At 38.6% G+C, this 21,873-nt stretch overlaps 1 protein-coding gene across 1 annotated transcript in view; it reads right to left on the reverse strand.

The window, feature by feature from the left end:
- Positions 1-21,829, reverse strand: part of MMUT (methylmalonyl-CoA mutase) — a 29,341-nt gene extending 7,512 nt beyond the window's left edge. The window contains exons 1-10 of the mRNA XM_080917203.1: positions 21,755-21,829; positions 16,743-17,160; positions 15,309-15,676; positions 12,764-12,921; positions 9,914-10,085; positions 6,953-7,201; positions 4,373-4,484; positions 3,320-3,435; positions 1,444-1,559; positions 354-485 (exon numbers count right to left, since the gene is read on the reverse strand). Coding sequence (XP_080773329.1) covers positions 354-485; positions 1,444-1,559; positions 3,320-3,435; positions 4,373-4,484; positions 6,953-7,201; positions 9,914-10,085; positions 12,764-12,921; positions 15,309-15,676; positions 16,743-17,121 — 1,802 coding nt within the window. The 5' untranslated portion in view covers positions 17,122-17,160; positions 21,755-21,829. The remainder of the gene's footprint in view (positions 1-353; positions 486-1,443; positions 1,560-3,319; positions 3,436-4,372; positions 4,485-6,952; positions 7,202-9,913; positions 10,086-12,763; positions 12,922-15,308; positions 15,677-16,742; positions 17,161-21,754) is intronic.
- Positions 21,830-21,873: the final 44 nt, after the last annotated feature.

Genomic DNA, 21,873 nt, shown 5'->3' on the forward strand with positions numbered 1-21,873 from the left:
ATGGCTAACAGCATCACTAGGTGCAATACCAGTGGGAGACAGAAATAAACACCATTATAATCCTATGGGATCTTCACTGTGCACTCAATCCATTGTTTGTCAAAATATCAATGTTCCACATACTGGCACACAATTATGTATTTACATTAGTTATAGGTTAATCACCTATTATATATTAGCTATATTATACACATATTTAATTTAATAATTATTAGTTTTATAACAATAACAGACTAGTAAAAATGGTAGCTAGTATATTTCATAAGTAACAGGAATACTCAGTCCTCAGCAGGCTCAAGGGAACTGTATTGAAAAAAGGATGAGACCCAAGCTCAGTAACGCTCACACGGTACCTCTTGATGGCAGATGTGATCTCTTTACTTTCTCCAAACTCCTGTCGATACGCTCCACTCACCATACGATCATTAGCTTTATGTTCACCAAATACTTTCTTCAACGCATCTGTGATTTCTCCAACTGTACATCTACAATATTAAAAAGAGGTGCCAGTAAGAGCACAAGTTTAGCTACTTACGTTACAACATATTTACAATAAATAGCTACATCTTTAACTCAACCAACACAAGTAGAATATTTTGTGAATACATAAAAATATGCTGTAAAACTCAAGAATATTTTTAAGATACTATGAAATCATCTTTCCTGAAAATACATAGATCAAAGTGATTCTTGGTTTAATTCTGCATTGTAATTCCTTTAAAATGCCTGGCAACCAACATAAAGACTAAATAACCTAAAAGTTACAAGGAGATGAATACCTGAAGTCAGCTCAACAAAAGCCCATTTATCAATAAAAAAGGCAGAGCAGAAGAACCATTGACGCTTTCTGATGAGCAATACATCTTTCAGTGTGCTTTACCCAGGGATAGTGGTGGACTCAAGACCAGGCAGATTGCAGATTGCAACATGAAATAGGTCATGAAACCAAGAGAAAATAAGCAACTAAACACCACTTTTACAGGCATTCTCTGGCCACTCCTTCCTCCCCCCCCCCACCTCTGTATTCCTCTTACAACTTCCGACTTACTTAGCAACAGCAGAGAAAGGATTATAATTGGGGCTACTTATTCTTCTGGTTGCTTCATGATTAATGCCTCAAAAGCATGAACATGTCAATAACTCTTTCCGCTTTCCCCCAAAGACTATGGCAAGGCTGTACACACAACCTCAATGATATAATTGAGAGTACATCAGATCTCAACCTAAAAATCTCAGATACAGTCCAGTTACACAAGTACTAATCTGTGTCAGAGTAAATGAACTGCAACTTGACAAAAACTAGTATCCAGTTTCTGGTCCTTTCCATTATTTTCTTGTGGACTCAAGAGCTGACAGAAGCAATGGTTCACTTGAGTACACTCTGAAAAGTTAAACTGATCCAACTTCCATTTTCTGCAAACCTTTGAACTCCCACATGCTCACCGTGCACGAGCTGCGTCCACTGCAAGAGCCAGAATATTGCCGTCTCCACTGGCAGCACACTGGGTAAGTGCATTGAGTGACCGCTCAGCCAAAGCCGGATCCCTGCTGGATTTGATCTTGGAAGAAAAGAAACAGTTTGACTGAAAGAGCAAAAAACTGGGTATGAAAAAATTAAACCCTGACACAAATTCTAAAGACCATCCTAGTCCATGATTCTGACCTCAGAAAAGGGCATCCAATGAAATTCGAGGATATTCAACTGACAAAGTGTGTTCATTTATCTAACACATTCATTCAGGAGTCTATATTATAATTCTGATTTAGTACAAAGCCAACAAATCAGGAGCAAGCACAGTGGTAACTTCCCTAACTGTTACCCAGGCTTTTCTTTCTTTTTTTTTAACAACTTTATTTTACAAAACAAAGATAAATGTACAGATTTTAAGCATTGTTTGCATAAAATTATACAATACATTTTTGTCAGTACTTTTTTTCAGATTTTAAAATAATTTTTACATAAAACTGTATGAATATATTTTTTAGTCAGTACTTGATTTTTTTAAAGGTTTGATAATATGCATTGAAAACGTAATAGTTACAATGAGCATAAAGTACATGTAAAACAAAATGTAACATGGAAATAGTCAAAGTTTTCTTGTTGTATAGAGATTTTTTTGTTTTGTTTTGTTTTGTTTTGTTTATTTCTTGGACTTCATACAGTCTGTGAGTTGTTTCTGGGGCAGTGCGAGCCTCTGGGGTTAGCATCCCATTATCAGTGACTGCATATTATGTCTGTTCTTTTGTGACTGGGTTATCTCAGGCTTTTCTGAAGCAAAAACCTAATGAAAGCACAAGGAACAGTGGAGGAGCAAACCAGAGCTTACAGACTTAACTATGCCAAAAGTGTCATTTAGGAGACTGACAACATGCTGGGTATCATACATCCTGCTATTCTTTTTATTTAAAAGTAAGTCCAATACAGCGATGGAAAGAGACTGGAATACAAAATGCTAACAGAAAGTGTTGGCATTCCTTCTAGGCTCCTCCCAACAATTACTTGGCAATAGCCAGATAGGCCAGGCTTCCTATAAAAGGGGCTGTTTGACTCCTCCTTGCTACCTTACTCTCTAGTCCTCTCTGTAACTCTGTCTCTGTCTCTCCTTTTTCCCTCTCTCCCTTTCTCCCTCCCCCCAGCCACTCTCTCTCCACATGTTCCTGGCAAGCCTCTCTCCCTCTCTCCCTCCCTCTCCATTTCCCTCTTCTTCTCTCTGTCTCTACTCAACTCCCTTTCTCTTGTCTATTCTATACCATACCCTTCCTATGGCTGGTACCTCAGGGAGAAGAAATGCCCTCGCATGGGCCCACTGAGGCACCCCTGCCACCCTCATCATACCTGACTCTAACAAACATATCCTGGCTCTGCTTTCATATAGTGAAGTCTTATAATTTCAGAATGAAATTAAAATAAAACAGAAGCATGGTGCTCACCAAGATAAACATACAGCTCACACTCCAGCAAATGCAGACAGCTCCCTAGACACTGACGCTTACAAAAGTGATAGCAAGCAGATAATGTGAAAACTCCGGAAGCAAATGAACCTTGGTCTAGTTGAATGGGACAATGAGAGCCCAACTCAAACACTGACCCTACGCCATACTGTGTTCTTATGATGTGACTTCAGCACTGAAGTCTAAGGAGACCTAAGTGAGTCATAACTGGCCAATTATTTATTCCAAGCCAAGTTTCCCAATGTCTCACTTTAAAATGTAAAGAGTGAGAAATAATGTTAACTTCATGTGATCTTATAGATATTAGGCAGAACAGGGTAAGAATTCAGAACCCAGGACATACTTAGGGAACAATTGCCAACAATACCTTCTTGAGTTTTTCAATCTGCTTCTTACGCACTGAAGTATTGTCAATGGCCAAGACCTCCACAGAGTCTTCTTTTTCCAACTGATACTTATTTACGCCAACAATTACTTCAGAACCTATTGATTTCCCAAAGGAAAATAATAAGTGGCTTCGTTCATAAATGGTCCCCTGTTGAGAATGTTCCGATTATCACATATTTTTAAGGAGTCATCTTAACTCATAATGAATGTCAGTATAATTCAGAAACTGCATCCTGTGATACAGACAAGGAAGGAAGAACAGTTACTCTGTTCCATAGAGGCTTCTCTGCAAGAAGTGGATTGGCTACTCTCCTGAGCTACGTACTACCTCAGTTCCTCACACAAGAAACCGAGACAGTGACAGTCTCCAGTACAGATTGAGAAAGTAGAGCAAGAAGCAAGAGCCAATAGCTTTCCAGCATTTTAAAAACTTTTCTTACAGCCAGCTGTTAAACAAAAGGACAAATGCTCTTAAACCCTATCCATAGTAAATCGGTGCTGTGAGCACGCTTTTTCTCCAAAGCTAACTCACCGCATGCATCCTTACTTCCTTCACAGCACTTAGCACCATCAGTAATGGCTTTGTTTCTTTACTTGTACATCTCTTCTTTGACTCCAACGAAATCTCTACACTCCCAAGAGTCCCTGTCTGTCCTAGTCACAGCTGCATGCCCAGCCACAGCAAACACCTCAAATACAGCGTACCAAGTAGTATCACGGAGTGAGTGAGTGAGGTCCCCATGGAGAACACAATGACTGACAAGCACACCATCCTTAATACAGTCATTGGCAATACCCACTCATATATCCATACATGTGTGTTATAAGTACATGTACACTTGCATGTGTGCTTGCTAAAGATATAGACATTCAGATATATTCAGATCTGAGGAATATTTTAGTGAAGCCCTATTTTTCCACCGTTTCCTTTAAAAATGTATTTGTATGAGTTGTGCAGAGTAACCATAAACAAAAACTAGTAGCCCTCCTTAATTACTGAGTTTCATATGTAAGCTTCTCTACTCTTGCTTACCAGAATCTATTCTAGCTTGTCTTCGGGCAGCACATTCTTCAATGCGAAGTTTGGGGATTCCTTCAGCTACAGCTTTGGCCATTCCACCCATTTCTTCAACTTCGTGTATCAGCTAAGGAAAAAATCGAAACAAATACGGGGGAAAGGACAAAAAGAAAACTAAGACAATCTAACCCTGGACATTATATATCCCTAACAATGTTCAAATTACCAGCTAGACACTAATATTTTAGAAAAAATTACAAGAGAAATATGCAGAATTTTTGTACTTAATCTAAAAAGACAAAAAAAAAAAAAAAAAAAAAAGACCTTTAAAATATATTCTGGAAAGCCTGAAAATTCTCAGTTAAGTCTTGTAGGAAAAAGCTAATAATAGATTTAATTTTTTAGCTTTTATCTATGGTTACATAAATAAGAAGTAATATCATATATGTATGTGTATGAGATGGAATAAATGCATCAGAAACCCAGTACAACATAGGAAAGATGGGCATACAAAGATGTGTGTCAAGACACAAGTCAGAAGAGATCTTGATGCTTTCAAAAGAAAGTCCTGAACTAAAACAACATCAAATTTCTGATCACAAATATCAGAGGCAAGAGTAAAAACTTAGAATGAAAACCAGACTAATATTAATATATTTACTCATAGAATTATTAATAGAAATAATTCCAAACTAAGCCTGCTTCATCTCCTGTACATGATTTTGTGGACTTGACTGGAGTGGGAGAGGGGAAATGGCAGATGATTAAGGAAGACAGACATATACAGAACATAAACAAAACAAGAACTGAGTAGACCCTAAGCTTTCTGATGTAGACAGATGCACTAGCTATGATCAATGGCCGACCAGCTCAGCGTCTTTACTGTTTACAGCACAGGAGGAGGGATCAGCTAGTCTTCACATGAGGTCTACATAAGGCAGCAGCCCCATACTGCAGTCGTCTAGGAAAAGGAAGCTACTGTTGCTGTTCTTGCACACACTGTGTACATCTGCCATGGACCAGAAGAAGACTGTGTCAATTCCCTTGTCTGAGCCATGGAGGTCCTTGATATGGCTGAGCTCAGGATTTTATCAATGCTAATCAAGGATAAGAACAGAAGGAGAAACTGTCAAACATGTAAAGTTATAAATTATTCATCTCCTAGGAAGCTTCTGGGAGAAGTGCTTTGCGATTAACATAGAGATATACAACCTGTCGGTGCATAGGGAGTAAGAGACTGCTCCACAGACAACAGGACAGTTATATTATAACCCTTCCCACAAGCTTCAAGTGAACACTGTGAAAGGGGATGTGGAACGACTTTACGAGCCAGAGAAGGCAGATGTCTGAGGAAAAACAGCTGAGCCAACCATGACAGCCAAATTGTACACATGAGCTCACGGTACCTGACCAGACTGCATGCAAAAGGCCTGCATGAAATTAAGCCAGTCAAGATCTCATCGTGGAGAGGGAAGCAGGTTGTGAGTTTCTAGCTCTGTTTTAGGAGCTCTTGGTAGTTGGTGTCTATGAGGAGGAGAGACCATTTTCTATAGGGAAGATGGTTCTGACAGTAGACAGACTCACATCCACACAGAGGCAACACAAAATGGACTTAGTGTTGTTTTGTTTTTTAAGACAGAGCATATAAAGTTAGGAGGAAAAGTGACTACAGGAAGAATTCAAGCAAAAAAAAAAATAGAGGGTAGATTGAGCCAAATATACGACAGGCATGTATGAATATTAAATAATTTTTCACAAAGGAAGTACTTCAAAATAACAGGTATGCGATTCACACTTTATATTCCACAGGTCTCAACAGACCTAGAGAGAAGCCAGTCCAAATCAAATAAGAACATGAGAACAGGACTGGAGGGAAAGCGAATATAATGATATTGCTAAGAAGGGCAAAGAAAAGACATGGTATTAATTAGCTGAAATACCAAATATTATTCAACTAGGAAAGCAACAGTGTCTGAAGGTTTGTGTTTAATGCCTAAAGCCAACAAAATTACATAAAATGGTATATGTGTCACTTAAAATGCGCAGATGGTAAAAAATAAATAAAAAATAAACTGTGTCATGTATTCCAATAAACAAAAAAATAAGAAATAGAAGACAAGAAAGGGCTGCCTCTGCGTGTGTATGTCTACATGTGTTTCCATGTGTATGTGTCTGTGTGTGTCTATTTGTGTGTCTCAGCCTGTGTGTCTGTGTGAATGTATGTGTCACTGTGTGTTTGTACCTGTACATCTATCTCTGTGTGTGTCTGTGTCTATGTATATGTAAATGTGTCTGTCTGTGTCTGTGTGTTGTCTGTATATGTCTGTCTGTGTATGTGTTTTGTCTGTATATGTCTGTCTGCATCTGTGCATCTATACAGGATATGTACTTTTTAATAGTAGCTATCTTTTAATCCTGCATAAAATACAGTCATAGAAACAAAAATGTAAATGATGGTTCAGTAGTGAAACCTATAAAGTCAGAGATCAATTTCCCTTTTCTCACATACATTTTATAATTTTAGTATAAATTTAAAAATAGATATTTATCAACTAAAAATTATAAAAATCTAAGTTATAAACATGAGAATCTGACCTTCAGAGCAGCTTCATAAACATCATTTGTGAGAGATTCCATCATGTATGATCCTCCCCAAGGATCGGCCACTTTTGGAATTCCAGATTCTTCTTGAATGATGATTTGTGTGTTCCGGGCAATCCGAGCACTTTTCACAGTGGGCAAGCCTAGCGCTTCATCGAAAGAATTCGTATGCAAAGACTGAGTTCCTCCAAACACAGCTGCCATGGCTTCGATTGCAGTACGGACAATGTTATTGTAAGGGTCCTAAAACATTTGGCCAAAGATTCAAGTCAAAGCAAGAAAAAGGTTCACAGGCAACAGTGATAAGACACATCATAATTAAACAACAAATACATCACCTACACCAATTTCAAAAGCACTTTGGGGATGGACTGAACGTCAGACATCAGAGTAGCAAATAGACTGCCAATTTAGTCAGCAAGCTAGGAAAGAATTAAGAGCCAAGGTGTCTTGTCCAGGTTTGGGCATGAAAACATTGTTTCAAACAGTCCAAAAAATATCAAACACATTTACACTGTTTAAATACTGATCCATAATCTTATCATGAAGTATAGGTTTTCTTAGGTTACAAGAAACAATGTTCCTAATTTACTGTCTCCTAACTATTTCTATATTTCAGAGTATTACCTCAATGAATGTGTATAACATGTACACTTAATAAATGACTACTTAAACTGATTAAGTGTAAACTCTTAGGTAGGAAATTGGATTCCATTTCATTATATTCCTGTAATATTGAACAGTCACTTGACTTTTATAGACTTCAGCTTTAACTGTAAAACTCAACATATTAAAATGTAATTATAGAAGTTGGAAGGAACTTCTATAATTACATTTTAATATGTTCATCAGCAAATAATTTTCTATTATATTAGTAGAGTATATAATCCCAAGAACTGAAAAATGAGACTCCATGCAATTAAAAACCTTCTGTATAACAAAGGAAACAATCACCAGAATAAAGAGACTTGCTTCAGAATAGGTATATTATAAAAAATCTACCAATAAGAAACTAATACCTGAGATATACAAAGAACTGAAAAATTAGTCCCCCAAGCCAATATCCAGAGTCAAAAAATGGGCTAATGAACTGGACTGCTCTCAAAAGAAGAAATCTGAAGAGCAGGTGACCATGAAGTGTTCACAGCTTTAGCCATCAGGGAAGTACATGTTAAAAGTACTTTAAGATTCCATTACATAATGAGCCGTAACCAGCCAAAAACAAAACCAAAAAAAAATAATAATAATAAAGAAAGAAAGAAAGAAAGAAAGAAAGCCAAGCATTAGGCAGAACTGGGAAATCCTGAGGATGAAGGGGAGAAAGGATTGTAGAAGCCAGGGGTTCAGAGACACCACAAGCATACAGCCCACAAGACTGAGCTAACAAACAGGGAGTCTGTATAGGTCTGACCGAGGTTTACTGTGTTTATGTTATGCTGTGTTGTGTGGTGTTCTTGTGGGATTCCTAACAGTGGGCATGAGGACTGTGTCTGACTCTTGCCTGTCTTGGGGACCTTGTACTACTCCCACTGGTTGCCTTACCCAGCCTTGATATGAGTGGAGGTGCCTGGTCTCACTGCAGTGACTTACACCATGTTTGGTTGACATCCCTGGGAGGTCTGCCCTTTTCTTAAGATAAACTGAAGAGGGGGTCAATCTGGGGGAAATGGGAGGTGAGAAGGGGAGAGTGGAAAGAGAGGAGGGAGGGGAATATGCAGTCAGAATGTAATACGTGAGAGAAGATTAATTTTTTTTAAAGGTTCCATTGCATCCAAGTCAGAATTGCTATCGTCATGAACACAAATGCAACAAGGTTTGTACATGTCACCTGCCTTTAATCTCAGCATTCAGGAGGCAGAACGAGGCAGGCAGAGCCCAGTCTAGTCTACATAATAAGTTCAAGACCAGCTAGGGCTATACAGAAAGACCTCAGATCAGACTGGGAGAATATTAAAAGATAGAAATAAAAAAGGAAGGCAGAAAACCAAGAAAAGAAAACAAATACAGACAAATGTTGAAAAGATGTGAAGAGGAGCTCTAGTCACTGCTGGCAGAAGTGCCCACTGTTGTGTTGTCTCTATGGAAATCAGTGTGCACATTCCTAAGAGTGCACTATTTTAGTGAACCAAGTGTACACCCAAGGATTCCAAATCAGCACAGCATAAGAACACTTGCCCACCCAAGTTTACTGATTCTTTAGTCATAATAGTTAGGAAATGAAATCACACTGGATCTCTATCAATAGATGTAAACAGAATGCGGTCCATAAGCAATATGGGCTCTTATGCAGCTATAAAGAAAATGAAATCATGGCTTGCAGGGAAATGCGTGTAACTGGAAATCATGTTCGAAAAAATAACCCAGAGTCAGGATAAATGCCTGTTTTCCTCTTATCCACAGAACCTAGATTTAAAACTTTGTGTGTGTGTGTTTACAAGTGTATTTGTAGGTCAGAAATCTAAAAGGGCCATGCATGAAAGGAGAAGAAGATACTTCATGGTTGGTGAGTAACAGAGAAGATATATATATATATATATATATATATATATATATATATATATATAAAATAAAGACTTCAACAATGGACTATCTAGGAAAAGAAAGGAAACCAGTGGGAACAGGGAGTGGTGAAGGGGAGTGGACAGTGAAGAAAATCAAATTAGACTGCCAGATGTGTCTGAAGAGGACTTGAAACAGACTTTGTATTCTAACCTAAAATAGTAAGAAAATAAATCAGGACTTTGCCTGGACTAAACCAAGATAGGAACGATTTTAGTGTTAACCACTAGAGGGAGCTAACTGTGAACTCAAGAGCTATGTATGCATTATGCTTCAGCATATTTATGACTCTCAAATATTAACAAACAGGCTACTGAAAACATTTCCTGGCTGTGCCTGTTGCCTAGAAGAAAATGTTTATTTCCATTATCCACATTTTCTATTTTACACACATACCTGCTCAGTAAGTGACCACCCTGATGTCTGGCAATGTGCTCTTAGAAGAAGGGATTTGGAGTTTTTCGGCTGGAACATCTTTTCTATTAAGTGAGCCCACAGTCTTCTCCCAGCTCTCATCTTCGCTATTTCCATGTAGAAGTTCATCCCAATTCCCCAAAAGAAAGACAACCTAAAACGGCAAAGTCCAGAATCTGCTGAAACTTAAAACTCAAGACAATAACTAACTGTATCACGCAGTAGGAAAACTGTATCCAGATTTGAGTATCAAACAATGTAATGTGCATTAAAAGCAATGCACATCTAAGTAACTGCAAGCTAACATGGAATGTCACACATGTAAGTAACACAGGAATGGCTCTGAATGTCTGCTTCTGTTGAGAATTATTCACTAAACAAGTGATTGTCTCTAGGAAAAAATTTTCTCTTGTGTGCTGAGTTAAAGTCAGATTCTTGGACTGGGGATATGGCTTTGTGGTTTTTGCCTAACACACCAGGAAACCTGAGCTCCACACCCCCACCCCCCCACCCCCCGCAGCCCTGAAACAAAGTCTTCTATCTTCCTGGTGCTGAGACTGAACCTATGGGCTTACACTTGTTTACACACATGCTTCCACCATCCAGCTACATGTCCAGTTCAAGATCCACTGCGTTGAAAAAATAGACTATCCACAGCCACACAGGGGTTGTGGTAGAAAGAACACAATCACATGCTTGCCTTGTTTGAGTAGCACAGGGTTGCCTCTGTGTGTGTGTTAAGAACATGGCTGAGCATTGAGTTCCGTCATTTTCTTCTCTAATTAGTCCTTAGCCTCACTATGATCTTTTATTTCACATTCTGTTGTGGATTAAACTGATTTACATATTTAGATTACTGATTTGCCTTTAATGGCTACACATTGTCAAGTCACAAATGAAACAAGTGAGCTTTAAGACAAGGAAGTTTAATGAAACTCAAAGCACTCAAGAAGCACTAAGGTCTTAGGATCTCTGCTCACTCTGAACATCTGTGAAGACTGAAGAATTTTTCTTTATTTCAAAATATTTATCGAATTAGTATCCGTTAGTTCATATAAGATAATAATCACATTATGTGAAATGGGTAGTATCTTATAAAGAGTAATATTCATCATAAAAACCTACAGTACAAGAAATATTTTACTTTCTACTTTGCACGTTTTTACTAGAAGGACATCCATTTTGTGTGAGCAGGTGTGCTGTAGAGGCCAAAGGGCAAACAACACTGAAAAATGGCTTTCTTAGGTGTCATCTGCCTTCTTCTGCTGTGTCTTTATTTTTGAGACAGGGTCTGTCACTGATACAGAACTCTAAAACAAGCTGAGAGAGCTGGTCAAGGAGCCTCAGGCACCTGCCTCTGCTGCCTCAGCACTGGGATTACAGGTACCCCTCTAGCGTTGACACTAGTTATAGTGACTGAACTCAGAAGCTCAGCAGGAATGACCAACTGGGCCATTTTCCCAGTCCTGCCTTACAAGTTTAGAAACCTCTTTAATAGGCTGCTTAAAACACGTAAGACCTTGCACACCATCAATGTATTTCAATACAACATGCATGTAGCTTTAGGGAAACACATATAAATTCTGGGGGAAACGAAACTTTAAAAGAAAAGCAAACTTTTTTTTTAACCACACAGAATAAATACATTTTACTTCTTGCTTATGAACAGAAATTGTTGCATAGCAGCCTATTTTGGCATACCTATATGGAATAAAATTAGCAAATTATTTCTTCTGGAATCATAATTATAGGAGCTGAATCACAAACCTACCACATAAAATGTTGTAACATGTTGGAGGAAAATCATTTCACATGCTTGGGCTTCCGTTTTCTTTTCTTTTCTTCTTTTTTTTTTCTTTTTTTCTTTTTTTTTTTTTTTTTTTGTAAAATTAGAGTGTTTTAAGAGTGAAGATTATACATATGAAGCACTTAGACCAGGAAGCCTTATCCCTTACAGGCAAAGGACTAGCTGTATGCCAAGGCTTCCTTTAGCATCAACTGAAGCTCAGTTTAGTGACTTAATTACACTTAACCTTTTGTGCCTCCCACCCCTATTTCCTTCATTCTTCCACAAAAGAACTCGGAGAAGTCTTTCATAAATTTTCGAAAAGCAAACTCTTAAAACATTTAGGAACAGTATCTATGTAATCCCCAGGAGACACTGGACCACATTTTTGAGGCCAGTGTAATAAGGTACAATACCTTAGAAAAAAGGAATGGTCACGAGCCACGTTTTACACATTTGAATTGGCAGCACATACCTGAGACTAGCTGCAGGGTCAAGTTCACCAAGGAATTGCTACTCTGAATGAAACCTAGACTGGTTTCTGAACAATTTAAATACTTCATAAACTTCAATGACATATTTCTATATATTTTCCATACAACTTCATTAACAATTCACTTTGAGACAAAATAGTCTTGTGCATCTCCAAATATTTCTGTAAGTATTACAGAACAAAGAGGAATGAAAAGGAATAGGTGACTTCTATATATTCATATAAAAAATTGAAGTGACTTTATTTTCAGTTTCTATTTTAATATACCTTCTACATATGCATAGTTGTACTCTGTAAATCACTGGAAAGATGGTATTACTCCAATTAGCAAAGAAGTATGGTCAAATTAACTTCGGAGTTATTTTCGGTTTGTTTTGTGTTATAGATAATGGTGACTTATTTTCTCTTTCTCACTTGGAAAAATATAACACAATCTAAATTTATCATGGCATTTATCTCCACAAAATCTATCAGTGTATTTTGTTGTAGAAACAGAAAGTGGCCCTGTGCATGTTTTTAATGGAGAAAAGATACCGAAGTTTCATCTACTGACCTTGGTGCAAACTCATCAATTGTGAGTCCAGCCTGGAGTCCAGTTCTGCAGTACTCCAACCCATCTGCGATGGTATAGGCCAGTTCTAAAATGGCATCGGCCCCTGCTTCCTGCATATGGTATCCACTAATCGAAATGGAATTAAATTTTGGCATGTTCTATTTAAAATGATAAAAACAACAAAGAATGAAATATGAAAAGGTTCTGTTAGACTTATTTTATGAAAGCAAGAATCTTTAAATGATGTTCAATTTCAGACATACTTGGTAGTTTATAATCATAACAGAAAGAGAGAGAGAGAGAGGGAGAGAGAGAGAGAGAGAGAGAGAGAGAGAGAGAGAGAGAGAGAGACCTAGATTCTGTTACATTAGATTCACTCTTAAATTTAAATGATCAATCTATGACGTGTCTTCAAAACGTGATGCTGGTCTTTCTCCAAACAGTTGCACCAGTTTTCCCTTAGGCTTGCTAAAACTTCACAAAGACCTTATAATTTTGCCTGATACGTTGAAGACACATAAATTTCATATTACTTAAAATATTTTTTATTTGAAATTTAGGTAGCAAATATGAGCAAGTACACGGTGAATAAAACTGATTTGATATTAGTGTTAAATATTTTGAAATAAAGCTGGACAAAATGCAACCTAAAAAAAATAAAAATCAAAGATTACCCAGCAGAGACTAGACAGTCTAAAAAATTAGTTGTCATTGTTTATATATGGCACAAAATAAATATACCACGTTTTTATATATGTTATATATATGCAAATATACATTCATATAATATATAAATATAGTTCTATATTTTATATTCTCAAGTATTCTAGTTATAACCCAAAGCTCTTTGAAAATGAGCTATAGCAAAATCAGAAAGGAGATAGAATCAAGTAGAATTAAAAAAAATAACTGTATATTTGGAGTTAACACGCAAAATTCAGGAACAGGTGCTTTGCTGAGCAAAGGAGAGAGTACTGGTAATCTTTTAAAATAAGAGAAAATATAAAAATAGTAAAATGTTATTCAACCTTTAAGAGGATATTCTGACATGGGATAAAGTGGACAAACACTGGGGATATTATATGAAATGGGCCTCCCCAAAAAAAGAAGTACTGAATGATCCTACTCATGTAAGCAATATGCAGTATTCAAATTTGCTAATGTTTATGGCAATACAATGGTCAAATACCCGAGCAGGAAAGGTGGCAGGATGGGCTTTTCTGTTGAATAGATAGTTTCATTTCTACAAAATTAAGAGTAAAGGCAGAGGTTGGTACTGGTTGCACACAATTAGAAATATATCTCATGCCACTGTATACTTAGTGGTTAACACAGAAATATCATATGTATATTTCCCGTAAAATATAGTTATCTTCAAAAAGCATCAGTTGGTCAGCATCTAAAATTGGGATGCTGTCCCTTACAAGAAGGACTATGTAAAGCAATTCTGAACTTCTAGATACCATTAGGATCTCTTACAAGGTAAATTCCGTAAGGATACACATGCACAGGGTGATACTATCCGCTCCAGTAACCAGCCTTCACCTTCTTCCTCTCACAGACAGTCCTAAGGTTAGATTTCCATGGTACAAGTCCTACACTCCAGTCTTTTCTTACTACTGTGTCCACAGAAATAGAAGGAGGACTTGGCTACATTCCTCTGTAAGATCCCTCTGCCTCTCACACATCTGGCTATCCTTCCCTTCTTCCTTCCTTAGCCATAACTGATACACCTAACAACCAAAGAGAAAAAAGAGAAACCTGGAGTTCCAATTGCTATGGAGCTCGGAAGACACAACCCCCTCATAGCCTGCTTCCTAACTTCCTTAAATTAAACAGAAGTAAGTCCGATTTAGCTTAAGTTCCTGCTATTTATATGCTTGTTACACATCACCATGCAGAATCTTTACACATTTCTTACAAACTCAAAGTGTGATATAAATACACAGCTATATAGAATACAAGTATACAAACACAATTGTATCTAGTACAATTAAGCTGAGCAGATGTAAACCATGAATATAGTTTGCAATGTACAAAGGCTAAGTATCACATGTGGCATGAAGAAAATGCTTGCAGGATTTCTGTTCTAACTAGATACAGAGAGTGCATAGGTTAAAAAGAAGCTGTGATGCCGAAGAGACTGTTGTAAGGGACATGAGGAGTAAAGCATCACTAGCAGGGAGTGAAGTGTGAGTACCACAGAAAAGAAGCACTGCCATGTCTGCAGCAGCCCAGGGAGCCACCCTCTCCCATTAATCTGTGCCTAACTTGGGTGAATTAGGTATGTCACTGAGGTGGCAAACGGCTGTTCCAACCCACTTGGTAGAAGAAATGAACCTGACATTTTGATGCCCATTTGTCTTGATAGCAGTATACACCTCCAGTCCATGTGAACTGTGAGGGGGACTAAGGCAGTTAGAGCTCCCTGACAAGACAACCTGACAATATAGCTTAGTCAGTTACAAAATTCAAGGTCACTTGTAGCACTCTGGGGAAAATCCCTACAAATGACTACAGGAAGATCTGGAGAACGTGAGCCTACCTGTGCTGTATATTGAAAAATGTCCGCGATAATTTTCATGGATGGCTCTGGGGGGAAAATATAAGTATTTCTGACCATGAACTCCTTTAGGATGTCATTCTGAATGGTGCCGGTGAGCTTCTCCTTCGGTACACCTTGCTCCTCCCCAGTTACTATAAACGTTGCCAGGACTGGGATGACAGCTCCGTTCATGGTCATGGAGACGGACATTTTTTCTAAAGGAATGCCATCAAATAGGATTTTGGTGTCTTCTACAGTGTCAATAGCAACTCCTGCCATTCCAACATCGCCACGGACTCGGGGATTGTCTGAATCGTAACCACGATGTGTTGCCAGGTCAAAGGCAACAGACAACCCCTGCTGGCCAGCTAAGGACGTAAAGAAAAACAGTGTGTATGTTAGAGTCTCATACAGGAGGAATTGCAGGCAGATGTCCTTCCTCACAGCATCCATGCTCATGTGAAACAAATCTGAAAAAAATTTGACTTTCTAGGAATCAGCAATTTCCAGAAGGCTGAGACACACAAACTGAGGTGCTACGTTTATGAAAAATAATAAAAGCAACAGCTTATCACTGATCTCAGACCTGCACAAGGATTTGTTGCTTGAGCACGCGCAACACTTTTTGTGGATGTTTTTACTAGGTTTTTTTATTGAGATATTTTCAAAATCCACAGCAACAGCTAGCCGTATAGTTAATACAACGTAGCATGTATGTGCTTTTGCTACTTTATAGTTATTCTTTACTATGGCAAAGCACAACGCGGAGCCATTCAGATTTTGTTGAAACAGAATTTTAGAATGATGAGATTCTCATCACCCTAAAAAAGTTTTAGGGGAAGTAGGAATGAAATCCTATGTCTTCCACACACTAGGCGAGTGCACTACCATTCAGATAAATATGCAGTCCCTGCACAAAGCTTTCAAATAACTACAACAGTCTACATTAAACCCAATCGCTCTGTAAGCACCTTACGAGTTTTCTAAACTTAGAAACTGTACAGTTTAGTGTTCAAACAGTAAGATTTGACCACACATTAGAAAGGAAATCCTAGCTATGAGTTTCTAATGAAGGGCAGATTCCACTGTGTATATGGTTATCACCTTACATCCTACGACTGTGCTTGGTAACATTTAAGCTCCAGTCCCAATTCTTGTTACACAAAAACTAATGAAAAGCTTCCCAAAGGCAAACTGCATCTCTCTTTTCTTCATGCATCTTCATCTCGTCCTTTTTCTACAGCGCATGCAGAAGTGGGATTTCTCTCCGAATATTTTGCACGTTTTACTTTTGTTTCCTATCTTTTTGACCACAGAGTTTGAAAACATCCATTTGTTTCACAGAAAATCAAGCACAAGATGAATGCCATATTCACAGCAATGAATTAGTGTCTCATGTTGTCATGAGCATCATATCTCATATTAAAATCTTACCCTTAATATTGTCCTTATAGAATTTATTGCTTTCTTCCACAGTACTAAAGCCTGCATACTGACGGATGGTCCAGGGCCTGTAGGTATACATGGTGGGATACGGTCCACGTGTGAATGGCTTCACTCCTGGAAGTTCTTCAGGTAAGTCCATAGTATCAGCCCTGGAATACAAGGGCTTTATAGAGATCCCTTCCGGGGTGTGCCATATTAGGTCCTCTGGGTTTTTGCCTTTCAGCTGCTTTTTGGCCAGTACAGCCCATTCTGGGTGAAGGGGTTGCTGCTGATGTAGGAGCCGGTTCCATCTGTAGGATGATGGATCTTTTAGCTGCTTCAGGTAATGGGGCGATAACAAAAAAAGCTGATTCTTAGCTCTCAACATGGTGAGGCATGAATACTCCCACAAGGAAATGAGAAAGACCTAGAAAATTAAGAAAATGGTACAATTATTTCATTGCTACTTTCATGACTGTAATTTTGCTGATGGGGTTCATAAGGTAGATACCAGATAGGAGCTCAGAACCCACAGGTTGAGAACTACTTTTGTCTCCCAAGCACTGTTGTTGGGTTCTAAGGCAGGCTTGAGTTCCTGATTCAATCTAAGTGCACCTCTTGTGCTGAGTTCATACTGCTTACCCTTGGAGGATCTAGAGGGCGGGATAGTCTACGCCTTGCTGCTCAGCAGAAGCCTGTAGGGTGGCTCCACACTGCTTGGTACACCCTCTCCTCTCCTTCAGCTTCTACAGGGTTTCTTTTCTGGCTTCTACTTCCCTCTGGCTTCCTGCTGACTGGTTTCTGTATGCATCATATTCAAAAGAGGTGATGGCTACACTGAACATGTATAGAATTTGGACTCTGAGACTCCCTTGGAAGCTGGCGTGGTTTGACCAGCAGGAAAAGGATTATCAGCAGACATAAGATGTGTAAGAAAAAGAACACGGACCTAGAAGTAAAGACACAAGAGTTGCCTTTCAAAGAAGACCATAAACAGAAAATATATATGATGACATTATCCTCAGCGGGGTAAGAGGAGGCTGTGCTCAACAGCAGCAGGAGCAGTGAGTCCCAATGACTTGTTTGCCATGTACTCCTTGCTCTGGTGGGCAAGCAGGCCAGGGATGGATGAAACCACAAAGCTCGATGAGGCAGAGACAGACAGACACAGCACTATCCCACCGACATGATCAGAGCACGAGAATTAACTGTGTGAAAGCAGGCATTTCAGCTGATCAAAAGTCAGAAGCACAGAGTATACCAGAGCTCACTCTGTCCTCTAAGTACAGCTTGATCTACCACGTGTTTCTCCAGCTTGAGTTCTTGACTACTTCAGGAACTAGAAGGATCCTGATTTTTAAAAGCTCTTACCTTACAATTCACTGGAGAGGCTTGTGCCATAGTGCATGTGTGGTCACTTTTAGGAGCCATTTTGCTCCTTTTAGCCTGGGTTCTAGGGATTGAATTCAGGCTGTCTGATTTACACACCAAATGCTTTTAGTGGCTGAACCATTTCATTGATCCAGGATCCAAATTTTGAAAATAACTTTCACCCAAACTAAGTAAGAACCAAATTTTACTCTTGAGAGTATGTGGGTGCCATTGTCACAATGTAAAAGCTAGGTAAACATTGGACAGAACCTGCTAATAAATACATGTAAATAGAAAATGCTTTTTTAGCATAACTGTTCGAGATCTAAAGGCTAAATTAATACTTTAATCCAACTCTCTCACCTCTGCCCACCTGCTCACCGGGGCTCTACCTCTATCTCTCTGTGGTTTTGTCTGTCACTTTGTGAATTTCTATCTGCTTCTGTCTCTATCTCTACCTCTGTGTGTCTCTCTATTTCTCTGGCTCTCTGCTTCTTTCTCTCTCTGTGTGTGTCTCTTCGTCTCTTTTTCTCTCACCTTCTCTTGATGGTAAGGATTAAACCTAAGATTTTGTGCATTAGGCAAGCACCTCATCCCTGATCTCTTTCTCTGTAACCCCAATCACTGCAATGTTCTCTAAACTCTAAAGAAAAATGGTTCAAGGACAAGGGATCCATTCCTCAGTAATGACAAGGCCAAATACCTCAGATCTCCCCTAAGCTCCTCTACTTTAGCACAACTAATGGCTCCCTAAAAATGTTTATGGAGTAGCCAAGAGCATCACCGTCTCTTCATTTGCTCATTTGTCCTTAAACACTAACTGCTTACAGTGGCTGAAGCACAGAGCCAGGACACAGCTGAGTGGTGGAGGACACGTTGTCATGTGGGGAGCCTGTCTTTAATTCTTAGCACTGAAAAAAGGGTATTAAACTGGGATTTCTAAAAGAACATGAGTTTCTTCCCTGTCCCCTGGGAGAACAGCAACAGGAAAGGCACAGTGGTTCTTTGGTATTCACAAGTGCACCAGTCACAGGATCCCTGCTCCTGCCAAATTTCCAGACACTCCATGTCCTTTATAAAATGGTGCAATACTCGCAACATAATCTAAGAAACCTTTCCGATGTGTTTAACCACCTGTGGAATACTAAGAAAACTGCATATGCTATAAATGCCTAGAGAAAAATAGCAAGAGAAAAACTCCATACATGTTCCACCATAGAACCAGTATCCTCTGGATTTGACAGGAGCAGCCCCATCTTCAAGCAGAATGGCTGAAGAAGACCCTAGACCACAGTCATGAAAGTGAATAAACTGAACTATACAAGAGAAAATAAAGCCATGGAAAGAAAGAGGGGGCAATTTATACCCAACAGGAGAGGAAGAGGGTGTCATATGATGTTTCCCTTAGATTCTAATTACCTCTCCCTCTATGCCAATCAACCAACCATGTTTATAAGATGTACAGAACTGGAGGGGATTTTGCTTTTCAGTGGTAAGTCCTGCTTGCAAATCATTCGTGGTTTTGTAACTAACCCCAGTAAATTCATTTCCCCTCAAAAAAAAAAAAAAAAAAAAAAAAAAAAAAAAAAAAAAAGAAAAGAAAAAAAGAAAAAAGAAAAAAAATCAAGAAAACAATACACACACATTTACCAGTGTGAAGAAAATTGAGAGCATTCAGTGAGTAGGAAAAAAACAAATAAAGGAATATTGGTCCTGTTTCATCTTCCTTCTCTTTTCTTGTCTTGCACCTGATATGACACTCTTGTTCTTCTAGCTAGTCTTCTTACTTAGCCTCTTGGTTAGTCTGACTGACCAGTCTTAGCCCCTTCCAACCTGTTCTATACTCATAAAATGCTAATCTGACTATATCATACTCTCTGCAAAATTTCTGAAACGTTACATTATGTGGTAGATTATAACATAATGTTTTAATTAATGAGCATTCAAAACTCGTTTACAGATTATCAGCTTATAGTAGCTGTATGGTATATGGAGAAAATACAGTAGGTAAGACTAGCAGGCATCCAAGGTATCTAAGACTGGTCTCTGCGTAGCTGTCAAACTTATTTCTGTCTTGGCCATTTACACATTTTTTTTTTTTTTTTTTTTGTACTAGAAATCCTGGAAAACTCATAGTTCACTGCATTTGCCATTTACCCACACAGAATAAAATAGCAAACTGCCTCAATTACTTGATACGTAAGTATCACACAGCCTCAACATGTAGAGTCTATAGTTTTAAAATAGAAAATCAGTCACAGATTTCTTTAAGAGAGTTGTCTCGCCAGGTACTTTACACTAATCAGGGAGTGGGACTTTAAAATTCTATTTTTCATATAACTTCTGACCTATCAATTTAGTGAAGCCTTGAAGACCACCAAATACTATGAATCAAAAAACAAGAAGCCTAAATCACTAATAGGAATACTGTTTTAATTGCTATACAATGTAAACTTCCAAAACAGAAAACATCTACAAAATGCTACTCCCTTAAACTGGGTAACATCCATCCTGGGAGAGCTTCTATAGTGAAAGACAGAACAGGAATTCTCTGCTGTTTATCTGCATTAGAGAAACAGAAACATTATAAACACCTACAGTTAGAATAAGTGTGTTACTGTATGGACAAATGTCAGAATTTAATGAAACTACTATATTTCATGGCAGAACTTACAGAAGTATTCATTTTGGGATAGTACAGAAGAAAGGAAAGCCTTTATGATGACTATGTGACCTGGACATAAATTACAGGGTTACTATGTTTGTGCAAACTAATATTCTGTGCAATTACCGTTGTGTGTGCGTTCTCTAAGTATCTTGTTAATTTAAAAGTTATAGTAACAACCCAGAAGAGCTAGCCACTCCCATATACATAGGTGGTGACTACAAAAGCAGGAAAATTATTACCATAAAGGAACTATTAGCCCAAAACAAGTCTCAACCTTTAGATGACTCTGGCAAACCTCTATCTTCAAAACTATTTATATTACGATTCATAAAAGTAGCAAGATTACACTTACAAAGTAGCAACAAAAATAATTATATGGTTGGAAGTCACCATTGTATTGAAAGGCCTTGGCTTTAGGAAGGTTGAGAATGACAGGCCTAAAGAAATTATTAAATACAAAACTATATTGGAAAAATATCAGCAAGCAAGCGGTTTAAAACGGCACGCATGTGTCACGTTCTCAATGGCAAAACAGAGAAGTTGGGTTATGTTTTGTTTTATATCAAATTAGACCCGCCTTTCCTTTTTCATCTCTTCTGTCACTTTTTTTTTTTTTTTTTTTTTGTCGCACTACCTCTAGCAAAAACATCCAAGAAACCACCTGAGTCTCATGCACCTCTAACTACAAGTGACCTCTGCCCTGCGCGTGCGTAGAAAACCAGGGAGGAACAGTGAAAAGCCCTGTTGAAAAGCACTTGCAGCGGTGACCTCCGAATTCCAACAGCCTAGCGGGAAAGCCAGTCGGTCCCAGTGAATGTCTACACTTCAGGAGCTAGCAGGCGGCTTCCTATCACACACAGAAACACAGTGAAGAAGGAAGATGGAAAGAATTGCAAGACAGAGAGGTGGAGCAGAAGGATGGACCCAATAAAGGGAGAGACTTGCAAGCCTGACGTGCTCCACAGCGCACAGGCTTACTCACAGTGTTAGGGGTCTACACGGCCGAGCCCCGACGTCAGAACCGAACCCCGATAGCCGTGGGTCATAGGCTCTCGCGGTTGGAGCTCAGGAGCCAATCAAATAAGGGGGCGTAGCCAACAC

This window comes from Micromys minutus (genome assembly GCF_963924665.1).
Source record: "Micromys minutus genome assembly, chromosome: 5".
NCBI classification, from domain to species: domain Eukaryota; kingdom Metazoa; phylum Chordata; class Mammalia; order Rodentia; family Muridae; genus Micromys; species Micromys minutus.